The sequence below is a fragment of the Corvus moneduloides genome, chromosome 11, assembly GCF_009650955.1.
Source record: "Corvus moneduloides isolate bCorMon1 chromosome 11, bCorMon1.pri, whole genome shotgun sequence".
In the NCBI taxonomy this organism is placed as follows: domain Eukaryota; kingdom Metazoa; phylum Chordata; class Aves; order Passeriformes; family Corvidae; genus Corvus; species Corvus moneduloides.
In genome coordinates, this window is record NC_045486.1 from 211,596 (window position 1) to 234,582 (window position 22,987).

The following is a 22,987-nucleotide window of genomic DNA, read 5'->3' on the forward strand; positions in this document are numbered from 1 at the left end:
GAGTTTGACCTAGTAACTACTGGGCTTGGGATTTGAGATAAAGACAGGGATAGGGATACTGCATGCAGAAAAAAACTGTATTCAATCCTCTTGGCCCAGCAGTGGAGGGTTGGGGTCTTTGCATGTATCGATTATTTTTCCTACCCACTGGATGGTGTGAATTTTATATATGTGGGTTTTGCCACATATACCCAGCTGTGTCCAGGTGAGATTCTGGTCTTGCATCCAATACATTATAACTAGTTATGAGCTGAGACTCCTGTGACAGAGGAGTTAAAATGGACACAGGGTAGGGTCTGTGGATGGGGAGGTTATGGCAGCAATTTAGTAGTCATTTGTAAATTCAGCATATGTGATCTGAGTTGATGTGTCAAGCTCATCACCACTCAGCTAGATCCAGGGAATATATACTTGTGGAGGATGTACCCTACAGAGAAAGAATAGTTGTTTCTACCTTCTGAGGTAGTTTCTATAAGCTTGCTTTGCTGACTCAGGTCAAATAATTGCTAGCGCAATCACCAATACACACAGAAAAATATTTAGGGTCATAACTGTCATTTATCTCAGAGCTTCGGTAGATCCAGGTCTAAATGAACTCAACACCACAGCCATTCTCTCTTTAGCAAATATTTGAAAGGATTGTCTTTTAGCAGTCCAGGAACATGGTTTTGTTAATGAATGGATGAAACACCCTAGACAAAAAGACATTCTGTTACCCCACAAGAGGCAGAGCAGAAGTCAGCGTTTACCTCAGAAACCCAGGCAGTTCACTTACTTCCTACTGCCACTATGTGGAAACAGTGAATATGGTGAGCTGTGTGTTGATAATTACTGACAAAAGCACCTTTAATATCCTGGTTCCACTGTAGGAATGGGACCAAGGACATGATTTCTAGCCTCTTCTACTGCTTTCTTCATCTTGTGGTGACATTTTTGGCCAAATACTGCTATGATCTCCACTTGCAGGCACTTTTGAAACAATAAGAAATTTTCAGAAAATATATAGGGGGCCCTCTGGCCTTCAACTATATTGGTGGTAATTAATTTGCATAATCCAATTTGTAGTTTGCAACAGGTGCAAAGAAAATAACTATTCTCTCTTTCTCTGTCCTGACACTGACTGGGGATATAGAGTGAAAGACCACAGGGAGGCAGCAAGGAGGTAATCCAGGTAGTCCAGGTGTCTGAATGCTGAACAGATACCTGTTAACCAAATGACATCACAATGGCTGAAAGATCAGCACACCCTGAACACTGGTTTCGGAACTCATTAAGCAAGGTGTCCTTTTCTGACCTCTTGAGTTTTCTTAGCTGGGATCATCCTTTATGTAGCATATGGAGACAAATTATTAATTCATTTCAAATATGAACACAGCAGAGGCTCCTTAAGTGCTGCACTTGTTCATACCCTTCTTTAGACTGAAATACATTGAAACTTACTTCCAAAAGAAATCAGTTTAGTCCAGGGAAACTAATCCAGGTTGACTGGTGACAATGATTAATGAGAAGCCACCCAGTCTCCTTCTCCAGAAACTGCATTTTATAATATGGAAATCCAATTATAGAAGTCCCCTGTCTCTGGACAGACACATGAGAATGATGGAGGTGCTCAGGAGCTGGGATGGGGTAATCTGGATGTCCTCACTGGCCACATCACACTTGTTTTCATCTGAGATGGATTCAGGCACAGGAGTCTCCCACTGGCCTGCTCCCTCCTATATGATTAACATGGAGGGCTCTCCCCCTCTACTCTGCCCTCCTGAGACTCCACCTGGAGTACTGTATCCAGGTCTGGAGTTCTCAGCAAAAGAAAGACATGTACCTGTAAAAGTGGGTCCAGAGGAGGGCAAAAAAATGCTCAGAAGGCTGGAGCACCTCCACTATGGAGACAGTCTGAGAGAGCTGGGGTTGTTCAGTCTGGAGAAGAGAAGGCTCCGAGGATATCTCATTGTGGCCTTCCAATAATGAAAGGGGGCTTTTAAAAAAGAGTGAGGGTGTCTTTTTACATGAGCAGATAGTGATAGGACAAGGGGAAATGGTTAATGATCTTAAACTAAAAGAGGGGAGATTTAGATTAGACATTAGGAAGAAATTCTTTATCTAGAGAGTGGTGGGTTGCCCAGGGAAGCTGTGAATGTCCCATCCTTGGAAGAGCTCAAGGCCAGGTTGGATGAGGCCCTGGGCAACCTAGTCTAGTGGAAGATGTCCCTACCTGTGACAGGGGGATGGAACGAGATGATATTTAAGGTTCCTTCCAATCCAAACCATCCTATAATTCTGTTCTGTGATTCTGTGATCACTGTGGCACTAAAACTGCATACATCTGAACCCTACACAAATGCTTGCTGCTTCAAGGAGATGCTGTATTGCTCTTGACTGACCAACAAATTTCTAGCACACTTCCACTGTCAGCAGCAGAATCAGTTGCAAGGTAGAAATGCTGTAACTCTGTCCCAACACACATGATGGGACATACCTTATAGGCACTGGGATGGATCTACTGCACTAGCATTTGAAGGGACATTGCCAGCACATTTTAATAGCCTGACCAGCTCCACTTCAGATGTATAAGGAGCCACTTGGTGGAAAGGATGAATACAGGTATCACAAAGCACAGCTGAGTGGTACCTTGCAGGAAAGAGGACTCCCCTCTTCCCCTCATTATTGCTGCTGGGGCATAGACCATGAAGCAGAAGGTGAGATTTATGAGCCTTTCTTTAGGATGCATGAATTAATTAATTGAAAGCAAACTGCAAGCAATCTGATCCTTACTGGTACAGAGGACTTGTATCACACCAGTGGAAGTCACAGGCCTTCCCAAAAGTTTAGGTTTTCGCCAACCCAGATTTTTTTTTTTGTTTGGTTTTCCTTGTTTGTCTGTTTGTTTGCTTTGTTTTTTCATGCAGTTGGTGACTCTAAAGGAAGAAACAAGAAATCATTTGGGTGTGTAGCCAAGAGATGAACATACAGCCAAGAGCATTTGTATTGTTTTGCAAACAAAAATACATGGTCTTCATGGGCCTTTATTACAATAACCTTGGCTGGGTACTTTTGCCACTGTTAAATCACCCACACAAATCCTTACATGTCACTAATGCTGACTGAATAACTTCTAAAAATCTTAGAGAATTGATGTGATCATTGCTGAGGAATGGGGTAGAATTTGCAAGGTCTTTTGAAGGATAGATGTGAAAATAAAAGAAGAATTGCACATTCAAGCAAGAGTAAATACAGTATTCGTCAATTTGCAAATCATGTTCTGTGAGCTCTCACACCTGTTGTGTTTCTCCACAGTGCTCTCTCATGCATGTACCGTCTGTGCACAAACTTCCCACTCTGTGTTCTGCAGGGATCGAAGGTAGTAGAGACTTTATTTACAAAGTGCTAGTACAATGATTAGTTCAGCTTCCCTCTCCTTGATGGCTTCACTCTCCCCTCAGTCACTGAGGTCACTTGAGGTCAAATGTAAGCATACTATAGGGGCAGGATAACCAGAGAGTCTGTAGACTCCAGAACACTTTTTCAGATGTAGCAATACATGTGCAGAGGTAAAAGTACACAAATAACTAGTAGGGTGCATCCATACAGCTTCTCCCTACTCTGTACCTATCAGCAGCTCTGCTAATTATAATGTAACTGGTGCTAACTAAAAAGACTTTTGCTGCACCGCATCCTCCTGCATTTACTCAGTCAATTAAATGTCAGACTGTCCCAGAAGGCCCACTGCTTCCTTTGTTGTGATGGGTCACTCTTGAAATGACAGGCAATTGCTGAAGGGGCAGCAGATAATGTGCCAGCAATCTGTTCTTATCCAGCCAAATCACTGCTACAAGGAAGAGAATTAATTGGGGATTACCATGTCTATGGAGATACTGCAAACTCTTGAACTATTTCTTCCCTTATTCTTCACACCCACACTTTTATTTGCATCTTCCATTGCATTAAAGTTTATTGCTTCCCGTAAGCTCAGTTAGCAGTGCTTTCAATGAGCTAAAGAAAAGTATCATTTAGTCATTCCTGGGCGCAGTTCAAGCCTTCAAAAAGTAGGAGCACTAGGAGATCACAGGAGCATAGACATAAAAGATGGATGATGACATGTGAGTTCATTGGATTAAGTGCATGCTGGGTACCAGGAAAGGTGCACTACCCAGGAGCTTCTGTGACAAAATAAAACAGTCGCAGAATTAAAGACCTGAGTGCTATTGGAGTGGTCAGAGAAGAGGAGAATGGAAATGGTGGCAAATATACCTGTGCCTATCCCGTGTGCAAATGAGATCCATAACATTTTGAGACTTCTCTTTAAACTCAAGCTGGTGCCACTGGGATACAGGTCTACTGCAAACAAAGCCCATGAATAGTTCAGCAATATTGCAAGTCTGCTACTGTATGAACCTTTAATAATGCCATTCATAATGATTACAAGACTAATATTACTGAATTATTCTTCCCAAATTATGTGTTCTTTTATTAACATAATGCAGTCATTTATCAGAGAGAGAGAGAAAAGGAAGGAATACCTATAATTTCATGTCTTCTGGGACAAACAACTACAAAGTGCAGAAGGACTGTGTGAGTAAGGACTGAGACTGGCTAAATTATTAATCAGTCTCCTGAGCTGTTCCTGTATTTGCCTTGCTCTTGTGCTGAGGTCCCTTTGCTGTTGAAGCTGGACAGGTTTTTCAAGAGTGTGGTGATGCCACCACACTGAAAAACTGCAGATAGTACTAATAAGCCAGAGTAGACAATGATGAGGAACAGTGTTACTGCTTGAGCCTTTGCCCAGCCATGGCAAATGCACTGGGTGGCCCGTGAGAACTCCTGGACTCTGTGCATGAGGGAGAAGCTGGAGGCATAACAGAAAGGCTGACAGGCACACTTGCATGGGAGACACCTGCTTGCAGCTTAGAAATAAACGCAGATATGTAGGGAGTTCCCTTTCTGAAAGGAAATAAGAATCTGGTCAGTGACCTTGGGAGTCTCATCACTGTCCTCTTACTTACATTAGCCCATCTTTGCCCAGCCTTCTGTCACTCTAGTATTGGCTTTGAAGCCTTGAGTTTGTTCACATCTGGGATCTCCAAGTGAAAGATTAAAGAAAAATAAAGAGATGAAGCAGAGCTGTGAAAGGAAGTTAATGTGTCAGAGGAAATGAGAAGTATAAAAATAATATAAACTGAGTAATCCAGGCCCACATTACAGACTGACCTGTCTGGCCAACATGTCTACCGGAAAACATGAAGATGTCAGATTTTGTTTCTCAAGACAAAAGACTTGCCCTGTTGGCTGAACACTGGAACCTTACCCTGGAAATGTAAAAGGCTTGGGGCCACTGTGGTGTATAAGCTGTATATAAACTCCCAGAATGACACTGTAGTCAAAAAACCAAATATGATCCTTTAATGTGAAAACTCAGTAAAGTCAGGTAGGAATAGATGGGTGTTACAGCTGATACACACGGCTTGGTATACATCTTTTGCCTGTGCTGGAATAATGAGTTTTGTGTTGCAGTACCAAGAGCAGTATCAAAAATGGATAGTAGCAAAAGCTGATGCTAAAATGGTTGGTAAATTGAATAATGCTAATGGATAATTGGATGAAGTTCAGAGATTTTAGAATTATTAAATCATAGGCGGCATGACACCAAAATCTTCACCTATTTCATATAGAAGTCAGAATGAAGGGACAACTTGAATACAGCTTGTGAGTACACAGTAACAAAATCTGGAAGACTGCCACCAGGTTTAACAAGATCCAGCAACTGGAATTTGGAGCTAAGCATATACAGATCACCTTTAGTCATGTTTTGTGGAGGTTTTGAGAACACTGGCAATTTTAATTGAAGGGTTTTTTTTTTTTAATAAAATGCTGTGAAACCACAGGCCTGTATTGCACTGGCCTGTGTTGCACACCAGGTCCAGTACTCTTACTGCACCAGCTTTCTCTGGGTTTGTGGAGCTGGATCCATATTCCCTTGAAACAGCTCAAGGATTCTGGAATCTGAGTATCTTGTATATCTTGTACTTTAATTGATGCCATTGGTATTACCATTATACTTTTCTCATCCTTTTGATGTTTTCACAGAAAACCCATTGTCACAATATCTAACTTCCATTTTAAAATGTTAGCATTATTTTACTGCATCCATTTGAGGGTTGACTAGGGATAAACAAAGCAGTTTTGGTTGCAGATAAGCATGAAGTTTTTACTCCAAACTGGGCCAGAACATTGATCTTTTGGGGAAGCTTGAACGAGTTCAGTTAACTTCCCATTGCTCCTTTCAGAGTCTTCTGCTTGCCTAAACAGTTGCCTTTGAACTAGCAGCCAAAAAAACCCCTGCTTGATAAATCTTGCTTCCAAGCCTTGCAGTTCTGCAGGGATTCTGTATGTCTGAGCAACAGCGAGTCTTGGAATAACACCATTGAGCTAGTCTGTTTCTGTTATTTTCTGCAGTGCCTACACTGAGCCCTACAAGGTGTGCCCAGTCTCTGTAACACCATGGAAGTTTGTCACATCAGATGGAGGAACAAAAGAGTTCAGACGATGATGAGAGCAGCCTTGGTGATCCCCAGTCTCACCAACAAGGTAAAAAAACCTAAAAATGGTTAATGCATGAAATCTGGAGACGGAAAAGCAAATTGCAGAAGAACCTGGATTCTCAGCTCTTCTCTGCTCTTTGTCTGGTGCTCATTTAGAAATGGCAGAGCCATCAGTCCTTTACTCCCCCACTGCGCTAGGAACAATTTGCCTCTACAGCACGTGGCAAACGCAAAGAATGTAGTCTGAAGATAGACAGTGGAGGCAACATAAACAGCAAGAAAGGCCTGACTTGAATGTCAGGAAAAATGTCTCACTCCAAAGCATTTAGTTGCAATCTTGAGAATTTAAAATTACGTTGAATAAAAAAAGACAAAGGCATTATTGGAACCAGTTCTACATTGGCTGGAGTAAACTGTCTAATAGGTCTCTCCCATCTCAAAATTCTCCCATCAAGGGAAAATGCACTTGTGTTAGTATTTATTGTACTGATTTCTGATTAATAAAACAGCTCTTAAACAAATTATGGAGAAGACCATGGAAATGGAACCATAGCTTGGCACCATACAGTGCTTACTTCCTGTAAGCTAAGTGCGGATGTTAAATGGTATCGAGCAGGTTTAGAGACAAATTTACCTTTGTTTTCCACGGGAGGGTGTGTGTGCGTGCATGTGTGCACATACATGTGTGTGTGTCTCTGTTCTTAAAACGTAATATGAGCCTAACAATCTACTCCTGGGTGGAGATTGTGCAAGCATCCCAGAGCATAGCTCATTAGGTATGCAATGCAACAAATGGGTATGTTCTTCTAAAGTTTTCCGATTTGAGCCCCAGGAATTAAGGCTGCCTATGGAAATAGCAAATCCTGATTTCCTACACGTCTCTCTGCCCTTTCCTTTCGACCTGGTCTCTCAGTGTCAGCTATATGGCTTCCTGATTGTAGATGGCTTTTGTTTGGTCATGAGCATGTGTCAGAGCCTGAAAAAGTCTGTGCAGATGACTCTCGCAGGTAATGGCTAAGTAAGAGTCAGCTCTGTCAAGGAGGAGCATAAGTAGATTGATTCTAGGAAGACAGATCTCTTCAGGCATTTCCAGAATGTGAAGCTTTGTTTAGGGGCAATTATAGAGAGGGGAGCAGAGTTTCCCCCTTACCAGGACACCAGTTCTTGAGAAACACAAAAAGAAACAATGCAGAATGACATTGAAAGGCAAATGAAATTCCTGTTGCTCTAATCTCAGAGCAGGAACAGGTTCCTTTGATTTCTCTTCATGCTGTATCACATTTACCTCTGCCCTGCAGGGTGCTGAGCTACCTCTGGTACCAGTGGAAAAGACTGTGGTTTCTTCTCCTGGATGACATGAAACAAGTGAAACAGTCACAACTAACCTTTATACTCTTTCCTCTGAGATTTGTGACCTTTTGTTTGGTCGTTTGTTGTTTGCACGTTGTTTTGGAAAGGAAAAAGCCTTTAAATTTTTGCCTTTCAGTTAATTTCCTACTAGTTAGCTGACAAACCACTAGCATTTCTAGAGCATACCCTAGTGTCTTATCTAAGACAGTTAGGTTTCTCAGCATCTCTTAGTTGTGATGCTAGTTGCGAAGTGACAGCACAATTGTGACTTGAGTTCATGAGGGAAATACATGCAATCATTGTGCACTTGGAAGCAAATTCAAGACTGCTAAAACCAATTTATGCCATTTTTGTAGGGTTTTACTCAAGACACTAGGAAAATGATGCTTTCTAAATGTCTCCCTTATCACATGTCATTCATTTTAAGTGTTTTGCTGTGCTGGTGTAACCACACTGGATAGCTGGCAAAGAAGGCAGCATTTAGAGAGAACACCCATGTGCTTCAGAGTCTAACTGGAGGTATTCCTCCCACTCTTGAGGAGAACACAAACTAAATGCTTGCACATGGCTGACAGAGAACATCAGAACAGGTCTGGTTGCTTAGTTGGCCTTTGCTTCTCAAGCAAACAGTCAGCAAGGGTCACAGTACCCAGTGCCAGACTTCCTCAAGCTCTTGGGGAGCTGCCTTAAAACAGCTTCATTCGACAACAGGCCATCTTTCCAAGCTGACTAATGAACCAGTGAGTGATCTTGTCTCAGAACGCACTGGTATCCTTACAGAGGAATGTTTTTCCTACTCTACTGCTCCTGTCTTTGTTTATTATCTTCTCACACCAATCTTCCATGAGACAAGGGAACACTGCCTACCCTAACAAAAACCTGCCTCTATAATGACAAAGTGTACAGAACTTGCCCAGCTCCCCCATGAAGTGATACATCCCTTGGAGAAAAATCTTCAGGACAATATGGAGCAGCTATACAACATGAAACAGTTCAGATGCACTGTCACTTGGAGAGAATTGGGAGACACATATTGGCCTGGATGAAAAAATAGTGCCATGGATTTCAAAATGAGCTAATCTTGTCAAAACAGCCATTTAGGGCTGGCTAAGACCCGAATTTAGATTTCCAAAAGACACGCATGCAATACACTAAAAACAAACAAAAAAAATACCAAACCAAACCAAAAAAACCTCTGGGGTTTGTTGGTTTGATTTCCTTTCTCTCCTACTCAGGGAAACTTGGTTTAAATAAAGGCATGAAACAGCCTAAATGATAAAACTTCCTCCCTGTGCCCAGATATATGAATCTCATTTGCACTGAGATGGATTCTAACCTGCTGTCTTTCATTGACGTGAATGAATTCCTGTACCAAAATGCAAGCAGCATCTTTTGGTTTGCTCACCTGCTTTCTCCCAGCTTGTTTGCTGGTGATTCACAAAACTTCCAGTTTGAAGCACATTTTTTCCTCTGATGTTTCTTTTTAAGGCTCATTTTTACAAGTAAATATAATATCAAAAGTTAGCTTTGTACACACATTCCTGGTATTGTTCAACAGCTTGTCTCCTTTGAATTCCTGCTCTCCTAGGGACCAGATTCACATACATGTGGAGAAATTTTTCAGGGGCTGCTGGAACCCCTGCACTGTAAACAATCTGAAATATAGCCAATAATACCTCTTGAGGTATCTTTTTACATTATCAGCTTTCTTTGAAGGAGCAAACAGAGGGGCTTTCACCTCTGTTACAGGAATTATAGAGTAAATGAGCTTAATAGTTTGGATTTGACTAGGCACCGACTTTACACAGAGTTCCCTTTGTCAGAACTTAGTTTTTGTAGCAGTCTCAGAATTTCCAGCTTAAAAAATATCAGAAATAGAGACAATATAATCTTGAAAGTGTACTTTGGAGAAGCACAGCTCCATGCTTTGAAATGGACTAAAATCAATACATACTGGTAGGTTTCATCTATTTCTAGTTATGATCTGAGTTTATGAATTGCCTTGGTAGTTTGAGGAAGATGCTGCATATGCTGGATAATCAGCTACCCCGCCGTAGCTCGAGCCTCTCGCTTTACTGTCAGAATCTTCAAGCAAAAGTCTTCAGACAGTTCCTTTCTTGTAGGTACTTTTTTAGGACTCAGTCTCCTGTGCAGTTGATAAACCTTTGTCACCAGCCTCATAAAACCCCCAGTTATTATAAAACTGACAGAATCCCTGAGACAATTCTAACCCTTGGCTTACTGAAGATAAGGACCCAGCAAGGAGGAGTGATTTTATGATACATCCAGAGAAGAGAAAAAACCCATCTTTTGCAGAATAGTGGTCAAACTTGCAGGCAAGGCAGAAACCTAGGTTCTTGTCTTTAGGTTCACTGTAGGACAATCAAGTCTTTAAAGGAATTCACAGAGATGATAGTATGGGGAATGCATCTGCCTTCCTACTACATTACTACTACCACTGCATTAACAGCTCTACCTGGGGAAGTAGGTTAGGGTTGGGAAAGGGCAAACACATGTGGGACAAATGACAGCAGAGGCCTCAGGGTGGTCTGAACAGTTTCTGAGGAAATACACAGAGATGAAGCACAGGTTGGGAATCAGTGGGGATGGGTAAGGGGCAGGAACCCACCTACCAATTTAAGAATTCATTTTACTAGCATCTTGCAGAGACCCATACATATGGTCCTGTAATGACACTATAAAGCATCATGCCGTGGACTGGGCTTCAGGAGCTATTTCCATCATGCTGCTTGATTCAGACAGTGTCACACAAATGCTAAAGATGTATGATATATGCTGATCAAACAAAGCAACAGGCTTAAAAATAACCCCAGTAGTCAATGGAAGGCATTTAGACTGCAATCATTTGCACGATTTGCCCCACGGCGATAAGAGGCTGTCTCCCTTTACAGGGTGCCTTTGGAAGGAAAAAGCAGTAGTTGGACAAATGGGTGCTAGAAATACTGAAGCAACATCAGCTATTTTAAGAACTCTGTTATGGTATTAAAGATATATAGCAAACTACATTAAGCCACCAGGCAAAGGAACAATTAAGAATGTTCTCTTAAACTGGTCTGTAAACACAGGAAGGAGTTAGAGCTGAAGGGAATCTCAGAAGAATAATAAGAATAAAAGAATGTGATTAATCTGTGTGAATACCTCTAAGAATTATAGTCTTTAAAGTAGTCAGGAAATAAATTTAATAAAAATCCTGGAACAAGTAACAAAGCCATAGCTGGAACATAAAGACGTTTCTTCCATCCAGAACACGTATCTGTTTGCCAGTTAACGGTATGGGAAATCTAAAAGTAAACCAATCTGTATGCAAATACCATTGAGTTTAGTCTAAAACCAGTAATATGTTACAAGGAACTGTATGAAGACAGCATATGAGGGATGTGATCTTACCCTGGTTGCAAAATGTGAAAGTCTATAGCAAGGTGAATAGCATGTAGCCAGAGAAAAATGGTATAATAGAGAGGGAATTCAGATCAGATGTGTCTGAATTTTATGCCAGTGAAAACCCAAAGCATTCGGGTTAGTCACTTGGGACTTCTGATTTAACATATCTAATTCTAGCCAGACTGGTGGTGTGCTGGAAGAATGAAGGGGAACTTCCTACAGACATAATCCCTAATGCTGTTCCTATGAAAAGGCAGCACTGGAGGTAAGATGCTCCACCCTTCTCCCAAGTATCATAATAAAAGACAGTGGACAAAAAGGGGGCCGGCCACCCCATATGGCAGATGGAGAAGAGCTGCACTGCACACAAACAGGGAACACTAAGCAGAGTCTCAAAGGTCTCACAAGCAGGGCAGCTACTGACTCAACAGCAGCAGTACATAAGAATGCCTTTGCTGCTCCTTACACATTTCCACTGGGTGGGCTTGGTGCCCAGATTCCAGTAATCATTCTGTTTTGCAAACCTTTAACATACTAAAATATGCACTCGTGCACAGACACAAAACTGAAATATGCTGGAGTTGGGAATTACAGATTTGTGTGCCTTGAGGAAGCACCTAATTCAGATGCCTTTCAAGGGACAGCTCTTGATTTATATAATTACACAGATCCTCCAGGACAGCTGCAATCTAGCTCTTCAAGGATGGGATCTGGAAGACAGATGTGGACTGCTTTTCCTTCTCTCTCACTGATTCACAGAGCTAACCTGAAAAGGTGATTTGTTCTTGTAATGCTTCCGTTTACCATTGGCACTACTGGGAACTGCTACATAGTGCATAATAATTACAAAATGGGCATTGTGAAGTCACTCAGAGACTGAAGCTTATAAAACTGCTATAAGCCTCTGATTGTGACAGTAGCACTCTTGTCTGGGTACCATCAAGCTACAATACACCTACTCTGAGCTATCTCTGAAATATGACACACAGAGTAAAATGCATGAGGAGATGCAGTTTGTCCACGTTAGCATGGCAAGTTAGTGGCACACACAGTGATGGAGCTTCTGCTCCCATGTCTTCACTAGTTGCCCTGCTTTGAAATCCAGAGGGTACTTACTCCAAAAGAGTACTCCAGAGAAGCGACTTGCACAATACTAATGCTTCTGGTTTAGGAAATTGTTCTGTGATCTACTTGTGCTGCTCTTAGGCCAAACAACTCCATTCTAGACCCATGCTAGTTGCTGGGGGCAACTTTGCCCCCAGCCCCACAATTTTTTTAAGCTGGATCAGGAGACCAGTCTGGTTCTGATCAAGGTCATGCAAACAGCTGGGTCAGCACAACTGAGAGCTGGCACTATGCTCAGAAGGGAGGGACTGGCACTGTCGCCAAAGTGCCATCAATCTTTATGATTAATATGTCTTAGCCAAAATTCAGGGACCTCAGTGTCCCATGGCCTGTCTAGAGCAAGTCTGAGAGTGTCTCTAGCCATTGTCTGTCTTGTGTTATTTAACTGCTATTTGTTTAACCAGGAAATGAACTCTGAGATAGACAACAGTGTGTGTAGACAGACTTCTGGGAACAGGGAGTAGAGTGGGTGCAGGTCCCTCAGCTATTCACTTTCTGAAACAAAGTTCAAGTGATGATTATAACACTGCAAAGCTGCCAGCATTTTAGAAATCTTTACTCCCTGCAGCCATTCACCTGCCTAGTCCTGTAGTATAGCTCTCTCCCAGTTCTCTCTTCAGAAGCTGCCCTCCGGGCCTTGCTCCAAGCCTTTGCTTAGCAGATGGAGGCCATGGCAGCCATGTCGGGACCCTTGACTTTGTGCTTCACTGAGTCTTCTTACTAGCATACTTGGCCTGGCAAGCAATGTCACAAAGACTTGATACTGTGCTCATTTCCCCAGAGTCCATTTTAGGTCACTGAGGACTGCTTATCTTTCTAACTACTAGACCACTATTTTAGCTCCCTACTTCGTCACTGCTGAAAAAGTCAAACTTTTCCCAGTACATTCCTTTCAGTACATATTTCTATACTTTGGTCATCTCTTACTGTAAGGACGAGTCACAAAGTAGGAGCAAAATACCCTATCAGCCACTTGCACCTCAGAGCCTGCAGTTTGCTTCTTTCACAGTTATCTGTGTCTTCCAAGATGCCTGCCAGTTAAGTAGATGCCTCTGAGATTTGAAACAATGTTGTCTGCTGAAGTACTGAACTAATTCTGGAGATATTTAGCTCATTAAATTTAGACACTTTGTTTAGTGCACAATAAAGCCCTTTGCCCCATTTGCTTCCACAGGTCTCACTGACAGCAGTCAGAACAGTCTGGAATATGACCCATTTTGATAAAAAACTCCATTCTCCACATAGTATATCCTCAACAGCTGTGAAGCTAGCCTGTTCAAAGCTAAGCACTTTCTGCTTCTTAGACAAATTTTGGACCTGTAAAAATCCAGAAAAAACTTCACTCCTCCTTCAATAACAAGACATTTTTCAAATTTGCCATCTGTATTAGCAGCTATTATATTGTACTGTATTACTAGTATTTGAATTGGGGAAACAGTCTGTCATGGAAAGTCCAGGATGCCAGAAACTGAACAACAAAGAATAAAAGTCTGGTCACTATATTTACTATAGAAATATGTCGGTTCAAAGTGCTCTCTAACAGTGCTTTACTTTGTGGAATGAGACATCTCTTAATTGCCTCTGGCTTCTTCTGTTGACAGAAAGAAGGCCAGTCCAGAGTTTACCTCATTGCCCAGGAGCTGATGTCTTCAGAAAAAGTGTGAGTTTGTTTTTATAACCTACCTGTTGCTCTTCTAAAATTGAAGCTGCGCAGTCCACCCTTCAGTATTCATTTGATGGCAATTAATTAAAGTTTGTCTCTCTCCGCAGATATGTGGAAATGCTCCAGTTGTTATGTATGGTAAGTAAATAATTTTAATCACTGAAACCTAAATACCCTTTTATTTATATGCAATTTAAAAGACATAAAAGCACTGAAGGGATTTAAGTGAATTTGAGGAGGAATGGCTTACTGTGAACCAATCAAATCTATCATTTCTCATCTAGAGGGAAAAGCATTGGCCAACAGTGCTTGTTGGGGCTGAGACTGGTGTAAGATGCAGACCAAGCCTAGTGCAGAAAAGGAGATGGTGATAAACGGGTGAACTCTCTCTCTTCAGAGTGAGACAGATGGGAACAGAGCTATGAAGCATGGGGATTTGGTTTCAATGGACTCACTCTGCTTCCATTTAAGCTTCTTGTTTTCTGATAATGCAATATTGGCAATAGCCACTGTGCTCTGGAGATCCACGCTGTGTCACAGTGTCTTGGTTGAAGACAATTTAAGAGGCAGACACTCTAAAATTAGTTACCTCCCCGTTAGTTTTAACAAATCCCTTTCCACCAATAAGGAGAAAGGAACAAGAGTAGATGTGAGGGAAAAAAAAACAGCCTATAAAAAAATGAAACATCAACAGGCAAAAAATAACAGTAATACTCACTAGTTACAAAGTTGCTGAAATCTCAGGGACTCCCCGGGAACAAAGATAAACTCAAAAGGGCAGAGTAACCCCTCTCCCAAGACGGCACCCTCGGCAGACCGGAGGAAAAATGGCTGCCTTGCCTATGCTGTTACTGGGTTAGGAAAGAAATGCTTCAGGACTTGCCCCGTCCCTTCCCTTTTCTGCTTCCTCTGGTAAAACCCCATGTAGTGAAATTTGTTTCCCTGCCTGCCCATCCCACTGCACTAAAGGGATCTTACGAATATTTTGCATGTTCTCATTATTTCCCTAATTATGAAAGTAATTAAGGAAAAGAAAAAGAGAAAAAAAAAGAGAAGTTAAGATGTCAAATGAAAGTAAGAAATGGGCCTAAAGTAAACCGTTGAATGAATGCACTGGCATGCAAGTTAAGCCACTTACAGGTTGTGAAATGTCAGAATAACTGTAATCATGCACTGTGACTTTCCCTGTCCCAAGTCCCATTGTCCTGGGTTAGAAAGTTTAATAAAATCTCATCAATTTTAGAATTGGGAGGAGCTATCAGATGCATGAAGTTTAAGAAGGGCAAAATCACAATTTTGATTAATGATTTCCTTATACAGTGGAAAAGTTCTTATGCTTCTTGACCCATACACTCCTTTAGGGGGTACAGGAGGCTTTTCTTCAGCATAGCCAACAAGCAAGTTTCTCAAATAATATTTAGTTATTTGTATGAGTTGGTTTTCTCACTGGTGAGGATGTATGAATGGAACCTGGGTTAGAGAATGAAGGACAAAAGAGAAACAGGCAGCCTGTTTTCACACTTGTCTCTAGTTCAGTCACTCCTTGGTTTAGAAGAGGTCAAAAATCTTTATGGGAACAGGCTCAGAGGGTATGTTTCTGTGTTTCATTGATTGCCTTTTGCCCTGGCATACCCCATCTCTACTTCTATAGGCTGACATCTGTATGATACCTACCGACTGCAGTGGCATTCAGAAATAATCTGCAGGTTTCTCTGTTGCAGTCATGTTCAATCTAGAAAGCCACAGCCACAACAGTGTCACTTTTCCCACCCCAACTGCTGTTGGATCTTTATATTCACCTGTTGTCCAGTGCATTGTTCAGAATAACCAGAGAAACCATTACCAATTTTACAACATGTAAGTCCCTTAGAATGTAGGGGTAATATTGCCTAACCAAGGCAGTATTTTCAATACATAACACTAAAAGTTACAATAATCTAACTGCTCCTTTTTCCATATTTGAGTAGTTTGAGGAATACTCACATCAGCAAAAAATCACGCTTTGCTGTGCACTTGCTGTTGACACAAGTTTCACTGGCAGATTTCAGAAACAACCACGAGTGACCACAGCCACCAAATTGCTCTCAAGGTACAACACACCACTCATGGCCAGTTAGGCCCAAAGGCTTCCTTGACAGCATTCCTCAACGCAGGCATACGTTTCTCTCTGTTTCCCATCACCAACTTTCTCAAGAAAACAGTTTCTAAATGCTTATCATCAAGTCTCAAGTTTCATCTTCTCATGTAAACCCACATATTGGTAAGAAAGGCAAAGAACTAAACCACACCCTAGCTGCTTTCAGAAAGGAAAAAAAGGCTTTTCTTAGGCATGCAGCAAGAGCAATTTCCCATCTCATTTCCAGGCTTGGCTCGTGCTGCTGTTCATTCAGCATAACAGAATCTGTTTGGCCTTTCAGTGGAGACTTTAATAAACTGATTGATTGCCAAAATGATGACATTTCCACACACCCACTCTGCTATTGAACTGAAAGACTGGAAACATTGTGTTAGCTCACAAACTTGGTATCAGTTGGTGAGGTAGTAGGGATAATAATCTAAAAGGTTAGCTGTTACTTGCCCTACTCAAAGGTAATGCAATTCTCTGGAGCAGTGAGTTAAGAACTCATTCTGGTCTGAGCAGATGGAACTGGCAGGGCCTTTTAGTCCCAGTCCATGATCTCTTGCTACTCACAGTTTTTCTGAAGTTGATTAGTCTTTGAATTTCCTTCAGGATCATTTAATCTTCAAGCTTTGTCATTCTGTCTCCTATTTTTCTTTCCCAGCAATGCAGGCTGCACTTGACATCCTTTTCTTAGTGCTTGTTCCTGAACAAAATGCTGCAGGTGGTTTTCTCAGCCTAAAATTTCCCACATCACCAAGATGGTTTATTTGCTTCCTTTCAGCCAGTCTGTTCAAATGGCTTACAAAATATACACGAATCAACTTAAGGTGTGACTCAGACTGCTTCAGGATCCCCATCTGTATGGGATCAAGCATTTGCTTGATAGTGTATCATGGTCATGTTTATTTTGCCTTTCCTTTTTGATAGTGGACCTTTGGCTTTTGTACATAAAATCATCTTCTTTGTGTGTGTATAAACCCCTTTGAAGTAGTTATTACTTTCCTCCAAGACATTTATTGAATTAAGTACAACTCTGCACTGAAAAGACATCAGCCACAACACCTCCTTCTAAAAAGAAAGTTGATCCTGTTTCCTGGTTTGCATTTTCCTCGTGACAATGGACCACAACTCTTAGAAACAAAGAGACCCAGATTTATGCTTCCTAAGCATTTGGAGATATGGATATGAATATGATAAGAACAGATGTGTGCTGGTTCTCCAGCCTTCAGAGCAGTTTGGAATTCGACCATGCACTGGTCATCCCAATGCTTATGACTGAAAAATGAATCTTAGGAAGTAAAAAAGAACAAAATCATCTTAGTGCTCAAGCCTCTAACTTGAGATTAAACCTCATTGATTAAACTCTAGTTTCAAAATTCTTGTTGGCGGCACATTCTCAAGAACAAAAAATAACTGCCCAATTTAGGAACCACTGCTACATGTTAGACAAAACAGAATTCCATCTTTCTAATTATTTACACTTCGAGTGAATGATTTGCTGAGCCTTTTTTACTACTGTGAATATCTTGGATGATGTTCAAAGTTCTGCTGGACCAATCAAGTAATTACTTTCCTAATTAAATGTTTTAGTGAATGCAATGTGCTGGCTAAACGAAGAGCTAGCTTGCTGTTAGGCCCTCTGAAGCTCTTATAAAAGCCTAAGGACACACTGTTACAAAAGAATAGCCTGCCCTCACTTACACTAGGCTGAATTTTTTCTCATTTATTTATTCATTGTTGTGTTCATCGGCAGTGGGAAAATAACTATGTATTGGCCAGGGAGCTTCCACAGTGGGAATGTTGAGCCAAAATAGCTTTCAGATAATCTGTATATCTCTTAAAAGGAGAAGGAAGCCACACCAGCACATCTGGCATCAGGACAATTCCCTGGTAGCAAGCCACACTGATACAGTATTCTCAATGCATACTGTAAAGTCTGCTGGTTCTGAAATTCATTTGCAGTGTTTTGGATGAATGTGTGTATTTGGTTGCATGTGAGCGTGTGCTGAGGTCAGGGTTCCTGACCTAGATTGTACCCTGCATGGCAGGGTAAGACACTAACGTGGCTGCTGTGGTAGCATTTTCTGCTGTTCATCTGGCGTTGTTTCTGCTGAGTCCAGTAGTGAGAAATTTGAGATCACTGCTTCATACAGATCAGGGGTCATTCAGTCTGCTGTAGGAGATGTGCTACTTTTTAATTCAGGAGTGCCACTTTCACTTTCATCATTAGGAGAGGGGCTGCTGACTGTGATGTAGATATCTCCAAGGACTACCATGAGTCAGACTTGGTTCACAGGATACTGTACAGCACCTCATGTCTGCACTTGGCTGTAATATAGAAGCTCTCTTCTCTCCCTTTGAACTCTTCACCCTCCCCTCAGGTATAATGCCTAGGTGTCCAAAAGAGCTTTGGATTCTGCAATATGCAGAATCTATTGAATCTACCTTCATTCTAAAAGTGAGAGTGGTTATAAAATTCTGCATCATTTTATGCAATTAGTGTAGACTTGTATAATTTGGGCTGCAACAAGATTTCCTGTTGTCCTCCCTGGCCCTTTCACACAGTGTCAAATATGATCACTTCCCATTAGTATCAGTCCATTAAAATACCAGCCTGACTAGGGAAGCAATTGCAATTCTAGATATACATGTGAAATTATTTTGTATGCATGTATGTTAATATATGTATGTACCTTGCTGAAAAGCATAAAAGTCTGGATGCCAGGTGGGTGTTGTAGTGTGAACAAGGTAAACATGCTGTGTGCAGATAAGATTTCTGTAGCTGAAGTGCTAGAATCCCCACAGGAAGACCAAGGCAGAAAAACGGCCATGGTTTTCCTCTAATGCATCTGCTCTGTACATTCACTACCTTTTAAATTTTTTTCAGTGTTGTTCCCTAATGGAAACTCACACATCTATTTTGAAAATTGTAGAAATATCCCAGGGGAATTTATTCACGCATCAGACCTTTCCCTTTTTCTTAATACAGACTAGAGATATATGCAGAGAAGCTGATTCAGCCATGACAGCAATAGAGGTCAGACCTCTGCCTGGTATAAATTTACATCATTTTTCTCTGGCAAGGAACTGCAAGAACAGCAGATGATTAACTTCTTCAAAGCATTGCATCGGGTCCTTTTGAGCTAAGACTTCTTTACCTTGTTACCAACAACATGAAGCTAATTCAAAATCTGGGAAGCAGTTCAGTTCTATTCTGCTTTGTAGAAGCTTTGTTCCTCCCAATGAGATAATACCATAAAGAGCAGGTTGAGACTTTGTTTTCAAGATCTGGAAGCAAGATCACCCATATTCCTTAGACTGCAGGCATTCAGAGCTTTACTAATTCAGCCACAATCTAGCAATTTTGTCGTTCTAGTCTAATGTGCACTTTTTGTTCACAGAAATACTATTTGTTTCAGATATTTCTCTTGGCCTGTGAAAAGAGTGGCTTTGCTCTACAATCACCATTTTCTACTAGAATGTCACAGTTTCTAGCTCAAATGCAGGCCTGATGCTAGGAACACAATGCTGCGAGCCAGTGAGAAGGAACCTCAATTCCCACCTGCAGAGCAACTGCTGCTCAAACCACAGGACTAAAAATTACTATTGGCAAAACCAATATTAATGGTGATGTATCCCCTTCTCCTTCTGTTCTCCTGCCATTGTGGTCAATATGCAAAAACTAGGATTTCCATTATGACTGGATTAGAATTGTCTATACTACTGCTTTAGAAGATGAAAAATAAGAAACCCAAGGAAATCTAGCAACTGATAAGCATTTCTTGGACAATTTTAAGAGGTTTTCTTTCAAATAGAGCTATCTGTTTAACTACACCTGTAAGTCAAAATCCCGATTTTCTCTTCTCCAGAGTACTCACCTTTCTAATACTAATAGTTGCTTTCAACCCACTGCAGGTGGCAGATCCATCGGCTTTTTACAGTAAAGATAGAAATTAACTTCAGTCCTATCACCTCCTGACTACCTCTACTAGACTGGTTGCAGTAGTCCACAGTTCCCAGGGATTCATTCATCCCCATTTGATGAATTGATCTAATTTGGCCTATTCTGTTATATACAGAAAAAGGAAACCGACATTCTGAATCCAGAATGAATTACTGCATTCCAAGTTATTTTCAAGTAGAAGTTGAAGAACAGGAATCACCCAACATAGCATACATATGTATGTATATATGTACAGAGAGGCAGCTTTTTCTCCTGGGTGAACTACTTGCCTGAAGCAGTGGTTTAGCTGACAAGAGACTGGCTTTCCTTCCTTTCACTAGGGTCCTGCAAGGTTAAAGCTTCTCATTTGACTCATTTAGCTAATAAAGGCTAACTAGCAGCAGGGCTGAACTGCAGAAGGGATAACAGTATGTATGGGATGTATCCATCTTGCGAAATGTCTGTTGACACATATCCAGGATTGCTACAGTTGAAATTTGCAGCTGGACTCTAAAGCCCATTCACTCCCATTGTTGGAGAGATAAGATACACAAACTAACTGTTTCTGCATCTGTTCATAAAATCCTGGAAGCTAAACCCAGAACTAACTCTTGTCCCATTAACTACACCTCTTGCGCTTCTATTAGAATATCACATTTCCTATAGATACTGAATCCTGTACAGAACTTTCTTGATAATTGCTCTACCAAAAACCTCTGGTCACTGGCATTGCTGACTTCTTTGAAAGAGTACCTGGAGATAACTACCTGCTACAAAAGTATCAAGGTTGGTGATTCCAGGTAAATTCGGCTACCTTTCTGTAGCCTGGAGCCACGTACATAATTTTTTTTCCCCCAAACCTCACGTGTAATCACTGTTTCCTCTTAGCATCAGCAAGCATTCCCAGCATCCTGCTGTGAGGCTCATAACCTCACAGAGGGTGTCAGATTCTCTTCCAAGAGCCAAACAGGTGACAATTAGGCAGAGCTCCACATAAACCATAAGATCTTGTTGAAACCCTGCATTCCTCCTTGTCTCATACTCTTATAACAAGCTCCAGGTTACAGTCCCCATTTACAGCAGAGAACAGAATTCTTCAGAGGCATTCCTGGAGGGAAAAAACCTGTAACTTGTGTGTATTAGTGATATGCACAAACAAGAGAAGAAAAAAACCCCAAATCCAACAACCTTTGTGGTTGTGGGGTTTGATCCTCTTTGTTTCACTTCATTATTTGTAGGGTTTATATCAGGGATGTTAAGGGTATGGCCATTGGATGGATATAAAGGGCTTATTTATGGGTGCCCAAAACGTAATGAAAATGTTTATGTTTCAGAAATGTATTTTTATAGCTGAGTTGCTAACCTTCTATGTCACCTAGCCAGCTTGGGTGTTGCTTTCCCATGCACATGCAGGTATAGGCAAAAGACTGGTGTGAGATCTGTAGGCTCATCCACCCCTGGATGAGATTGAGCTTTGTAGCTATCACGCCAGAGCCTTGAACCAAACAACTTCAGTTCATGAAGCTGTTCTAAGAAAGCTTTGATCCATCAGGGAATTATATGGACTCAGTGTTTAATACCTCCTGCACTTAGACATTGGGCTTTTGTGACAGACTTGGAGACCTTCAGGTGCCATGACTGATTACAGTTAGTGAGACTGGAAAAGCACTTTGCATCTGATTAATGGCTTCACAGGCACTCAGCATTTTCAACAGTGACATAATTATTTTTTAATGGATGTTTATAGTGATTACTGTTATGCTACAGGGTTTTTATTAATCATTAGAAAGCTGGCTATCCAGACAACTGGAATTTAATTATTTGTCTGAGAATTCATTATAATCAAGGGGACAGACAATTAATAACTAATTAAATCCACTGAGATGCTGTGGGAAAGGAGTGTTAATCCTGTTGCTCACTTGTGGTGGAAAGTGGACAGATACAGAGCTGTTTGATGTTAATTTGGAAAAGATGACATCTTTGTAACATAATAGATTACTTAAGCACATCAGTAGTGAATTTACTACAGCTATTCACTTGTCCAGGCACAATAAGCTGAAAAAACCCTTTAGATTCTTTCCCTTTCCCTGGTCTGGATTAATTATGATGACTGAGGACTTTGAAAGGTTGCAGATTCCTTTGAGTTAATAAAAGCATCCAGAAGACAGCTTGATTGTCTTAGTTGGATGAAAAACTTCTGGATTATACACTGGCTGAAACATGAACTTAGATAGGCTAATTCACATCAGAAAAATTGGAAATTTATTAACACAACATTGAGATTATTTATGGTACTGGGGCAGAACATATTGTGGAAATCAGACCCAGATAATTAGGAAACATAATTATACTTTTTCAGAAATCTTTATGATATTGTTTTATCCAGGATATAGTTAATCAAAAAGAAAATTGTCATCATGATCTTTTTTTTACCTAGTTCTAGTGGCTTTTCAGAAAACAAATGTTTTAGCTCTTATAGTTGCTAAAAACCCCCAACACTGTGTATGTTTGACTCTTGGCTAGTATCCATTAGATAATCCACTCATCCCAGTTCATGGAGAGCCAGTGTGTTCACTGCAGTTGACAGTAACAACAGAAAAGCCACAAATGAATCTGAGGAGACTAAAACCTGATTTTGCCTGGAGGCAGTCCCTATTGGTGAGAGAGGAATTGTGAAGTTCTTTGACTGGAGTCTCTCCTGCTTCTTACAGAAATTTTCAGCAGGATCACAGTCATACCAATCCAATCCCACCATGCTGAAATCAATACAGCAACCTTGATTTAATCAATCCAAAGTGGGCAATCTAATGTAAAGTATAGATTCACAGTGAAGCATACTCTGATGA

At 41.0% G+C, this 22,987-nt stretch overlaps 1 protein-coding gene and 1 long non-coding RNA gene across 2 annotated transcripts in view; one reads left to right on the top strand and one right to left on the bottom strand.

Annotated features, from left to right (window-relative positions):
* FGD5 (FYVE, RhoGEF and PH domain containing 5) overlaps positions 1-22,987 on the top strand; it is a 97,511-nt gene that overhangs the window by 31,680 nt on the left and 42,844 nt on the right. The window contains 5 exon segments of the mRNA XM_032120350.1: positions 6,451-6,517; positions 6,519-6,563; positions 6,565-6,582; positions 14,015-14,073; positions 14,184-14,214. Of these exon segments, the coding sequence (XP_031976241.1) occupies positions 6,451-6,517; positions 6,519-6,563; positions 6,565-6,582; positions 14,015-14,073; positions 14,184-14,214 (220 nt within the window).
* Positions 1-22,987, bottom strand: part of LOC116449175 — an 83,064-nt gene that overhangs the window by 14,918 nt on the left and 45,159 nt on the right. The gene's annotated exons all lie outside the window — the stretch shown is intronic.